This window comes from Montipora foliosa, chromosome 2 (genome assembly GCF_036669935.1).
Source record: "Montipora foliosa isolate CH-2021 chromosome 2, ASM3666993v2, whole genome shotgun sequence".
Classification (NCBI taxonomy): Eukaryota; Metazoa; Cnidaria; class Anthozoa; order Scleractinia; family Acroporidae; genus Montipora; species Montipora foliosa.
This window is the reverse complement of record NC_090870.1, coordinates 7,628,496-7,633,495: the sequence shown is the minus strand read 5'-3', so window position 1 is coordinate 7,633,495 and position 5,000 is coordinate 7,628,496. Positions and strand designations below refer to the sequence as shown.

At 38.9% G+C, this 5,000-nt stretch overlaps 1 protein-coding gene across 1 annotated transcript in view; it reads left to right on the top strand.

The window, feature by feature from the left end:
- LOC137989082 (kelch-like protein diablo) overlaps positions 1-4,127 on the top strand; it is a 6,139-nt gene extending 2,012 nt beyond the window's left edge. The window contains exon 2 of the mRNA XM_068834977.1: positions 1-4,127. This exon is cut by the window's left edge and continues 16 nt beyond it. Within this exon, the coding sequence (XP_068691078.1) occupies positions 1-980 (980 nt within the window). The 3' untranslated portion in view covers positions 981-4,127.
- Positions 4,128-5,000: the final 873 nt, after the last annotated feature.

Below are 5,000 nucleotides of genomic sequence, written 5' to 3'. Positions count from 1 at the left end.
TTCCACAGACACAAGTACAGTATTTTGACATTCAGACGAAGATGTGGAAACCCTTATCTTCAATGGCACAACTGCCCGAGGCTTTAACATGCTTTTGTTCTGAAGTGTGTGGTAATTACCTTTACGTAGCCACCTTAAAAGGTGATACCTATGGCATACACCGTTATAACATAATTTCTAACATTTGGGAAACCCTTCCCCAATTTTGTGGTCCAGCCAATCAAATTGGTAGCCTATGCAGTGTTGAGGATCACATTTATGCAATTTACCATTCAGAAGCACCTCGAAGGTTTAGTATACCTAAAAATCAGTGGCAGTGTGTTGCTAATTTGAGTGCCACCCTTAGTGCAGTTAAAGAAACATTTTGCAATAAATCAGTGGTAGTCTTTAAGTCATGTATATTTGTGCTTCATGGAGTAGCAGTGAATGGAGCAAACACTTCCAGTGGAGTGCAACATTCAAGCACTTCCATATTTGGAAGTACTGCAACTTCTACATTTAATTTTGGATGTCAATCTACATCTTCTTCAAACCAAGGTAACTGGCAACCAGAAGTTGCCGTGATGTATTGTTTTGATCCAAAGCAAAATGCATGGGAACAAAAGGCGTCAACAAAGAAATGCCATTTTGCTTCCAGTCTTTTTGTGGTTAATGACAAACTCTTTGTTGGTGGAGGGAAATGTTCTGTTAACAAATCCAATGGAAGACCGTCTGGCGAAAGAGCTGCTGTTGAAGTGTATGATGAGGAAAACAATTCTTGGTCAGTTGTAGATCAAAGTCACATTCCTCCAAATAATCTTGGCGCAGTTGAAATAGAGGGGCGGGTTTATTTCATCATCAACTGTTTCCCATTTGACAGTGGTATCCGAATCCCACCAGAGGATGTTTATCCCGTTTCTCTGGATGAATGGGGAAACTTGAGAAATGTCAGTGGAAATGCAGTTCTGTGCTATTTGCCCATTAAGGTAGACAAGCTATAACAACGTGATAATAATAATTATGATGACGATGAGGATTATAACGTTTTAAAGGGTACTACAAGAAGACTCAAAGTTAATCAAATACAATGACCTCGTGGATTGGCTGTGTAGGAGCTCTATCAAGAGGTAGAAGCTAGGGTACGTGCGCTCTGCCCCCAGAACGACAGTTCGAGGTGTTGTGCCAACCTTCTAAGTCTTAGGTTGTGCGTCTTAAGGTTCGCACAACAATTAAAGATGCAGTAATGCTAATAAGTTTTGCACCTTGGTGAGATGTTGTGGGGCAACCGAATTACAGTGCAACGCGTCTTACAGTGGCCACCCAACAAATTTTCACATCTGACAATTACGTGCAAATACGTCAACTCGACAACACATGCAACGGTGTTCGACTTACAGCTGTGAGAGAACTTTGCAAGGAGGCGTGACTGTCAATCAAATTCACACATCCTGATTGACGGACAATTTGTAAAAAACTTGGTTAGGTGGGCACGGTAAAGCGCGTCCCACTGTAAGTACGTTTCATACACAACAGAGAAGACCACGCTTGCCTATATGTACAGATAAATTGTAGAATTTTATTGGTCTTTGTCCTGCTATCGAACACAGATTAATACGTTTCACATGTTCTAATTGAAATAGTTTTAAAATTAATTTAGGGAAAGATTATGCGGGTTTGTATATGTATGTGGATAAATTTTAGATTTTGTGTGCTCCTAGTTTCGTGATTACGCATCGGGCAAATGAGTTTTCACTTTGGGTGAAGTGGCAAGTGATACATGTACTGGGGTTGATTTTTGGCTTAAAAGTGATGCAAAAACCTGAGAGACTACCACAGTACAAACGAGATGGAAACAGAAAAACAAAGAAAAATATAAAAAGAGCTTTCAATGAAAGAAAACAAATGCTACAAGAAAATGCAGTTAGGTTTTTTTTTTAATATAATATTATTGTGGCAGTGTGTTTCTTTTTTGGCACCCAGATTAAAAGGAGTAAAAGGGCACGAAAAATCTACAAATCTCAAGTTTTCATTTGACTAGTGAAAAAAGTACCTTCCTAGCCTGGTTGGGGCTAGCAAGCTGCTACAAAATCTCAGTTCCTGGATTAGTGAAGACGTAGCTGATCATGCATGTACCTAACAATTCTCTCATTGAAAGATGACTCTAGTTGCATTATTGTTGTGGCGTTTCAAAAGCGTAAAATGAGACAATTCAAGTGGTGAATTGAACTGGCAGTACTCGAAATTCAGAACCAGGTTAAATATATTTTTCGTGATATTTGTAAGTTCAAGGCATTATTTTTTGCGTGTACTTTAGCATAAGATTGGCTCGCGCAACAAATGTAGGAGAGAGCTCACACGCTCTTGGCAGGAAAGTCACAATACCAGTGAGCTTATTAACTTAAGAATGTCTCAAGAAAAATTTTCGAGCCCTGATACAATGCTTGGTTATTTCTTTGAGCATGATGTCATGGCAACCTTGTTGTTCAAAAAAAATTAATTCTCTGGGAATTGAACTTATTTTATATGCAAACAGTTTCTTAGTTTTGACTAAATCCACAGTGGCTTAGCCGCTGCTGATGACAGTGAAGGAATGTGCAGAGGAATTTAGGCCTTAACAAAAATTACTGTTCTTCGCTTGATTTTGGTCAAGTATTCATGGTCTGCAAAAATAAACTTACATGTAACCTTTTTATTGATTCAATTTACAGCAATTTTTACTGTTAGATTTGCTTTCAGTCTTTTTAAATGTCACAGTTCTATGCCAGTAGTATGCAGTTCTCTGTAGTCTACGTGCAGCCAAATGAATATAATGAATACAGGATATAAAGGAAATGGCAACAAAATAACAGAAACGTTTTGCTGTCATGACTTTATTTTAATGCACCTTAATCTATTAGTTATAAACAGATCTTGTCACAGTTTCCATGAGGCATAGAGGATGTGCAGAAGCCGCCGCTCTCTATCTTCTTTGTAAAAGCAATTGAAATTACGTTTAGTATCAAAAACCTTCATGGAAGTGGAAGTAAATTACTGCAATTCTCGTAATTACGAACATAGCCGGGAAGATCGACTCCGGCTCCGGAAGGTGAATTGAAGTTTTTGTTTAGTTCACAGCTCGGATACCATTTTTGATCTCTTTTTAGAGGTTCTTCAGTAAAAAGATTCGTACGTATTCCATCGCTTTCCATCCATGTCGTGTTCGAATGTACCGTGGGAAACAAACCCGTCGGTTGGTGGGTTATGTCATGCATTGATTGATGGAAGCCACAACGCAGTTTGGCCGTTGGCACTCGAGATGAGATTCCGCACAATTATGAAAATTGCAGTAAGCTAACTGGTTCTAACTCTAATTATTTTAGGCATAGATTTTATGCTTATATTGCATGTCAACCGTTGAACTGTCTACTTAATCATGTTAGGTAAGAATTAATATGCAACTTAAGGGACTTAAACTTCGCTTGGGTGAGTGCATTGGTAATTTTGTAATGGGTTAATGGAGGGAACATAGTATTTGACTGCTTAAAGGTGCTCTGTCACGTTATTTTAGGGTGTTAAGGAAAATCTTTAGTTAATCATGAGTTTAAAACTAGGAAATGGTAATGTGGAATTTCTTTACTGATAAAATTATCATTACATCGCAAACAAGATGATTCTGAGCGAAAACGACCTTTATCCAGGCGATTTGCCATGAACTTGGAAAACGTCGGCCGACTTTTTGCAAAATTACGGCCCAAATACAATCTGTTTCAATCTTGCCCATTTGCGTTCATCGATGCTTCTCTTTCCTTTCGCTGTTTTTCCTTTATGTTGCTCAACAGTTTTAAGTTGTTATTGCAATGTTTCGTTCTACTTTTCGGGCATTTTGGGTGTCATGAGATTACATCATTTTGTGTGGCATAGTCACTTTAACCCACTAACACCTCAAACGCCCTAGGAATTCCCTAGTTAACGAGTAAAATCGTTTGGAGTTAGGCAGAGTAAAATCTGTTAAGTCTCACTTCCAGGGGTCAATGGGTTAACTATTGATAATTTTATTGACATCTAGATTTTTGTAAATTATTTTTTTTGTTGACTCATACATTTTTGTATATGAGCCTTCATTGGCTCAGTTATGTCTCATGTCTAAGTAAATAAAGGTGTTAAAATTTTGTTGCCATGGTTTTAGTATTATTCCTCAAACATATAGGGAGTGAATGGCAAGATGCTGTAGATGTAAATGCAGCTTTGTAATGAATGCAAAATGCAAAATCAGTGCAAATAAAATGAATTTCCCAGACTCGAGGCCATATTCGGTTTGAGTTTGCAGTTCGTTCTCCACTCTGCACTGAGACGTTTTTCTCTGAGTGTACTGTCCCCCCAACACACCTATCAGCAACCGGTATAACTTCCACTATTTTCATCTTCCAAATCCTTTTTGTTTCATACACGAGGTCACAATAGTATGTACACTTCTCTTCTTCCTTCTTTTCAATGTGAGTGTCAAATGGCATACAGGAAGGATCAATAAACTGGCATCTTTTGTTTCTCTTTTCAATCACTATTAATATTGTTATATTATTATGGGCCTTATTCGCGCGGCGGCCATATTGGCCATAGACAATATATTTCGTACCCCGAGCCTCGAGTTGAAATGTTTGGGGACGAGTTTCGGTGGGGCAAAACAAAAGTGTTCAATCCCTCGGGATTCAACATGGCCGCGGGTCACCTCGCAGCTCTTACAAGGTCTCACCTGATTGGAGACCACCCTTGAGGTTTAACAAAAGAACAAATAACAGAAACAATGGACCCTAGGCCTAAAACAAAAGGGCCATTGTTTCTGTTACCCTAGGCCTAAAACAAAAGGGCCATTGTTTCTGTTATTTGTTCTTTTGTTAAACCTCAAGGGTGGTCTCCAGTCAGGTGAGACCTTGTAGGAGCTGCGAGGCTACCGATGGCCGCTATGTGATTAAGGCCCATGATACATGCTTCACGGCAGTTGTAGTAGCGCCGGAAATTTTAGTTCCATGATCATCAGGTTGCAA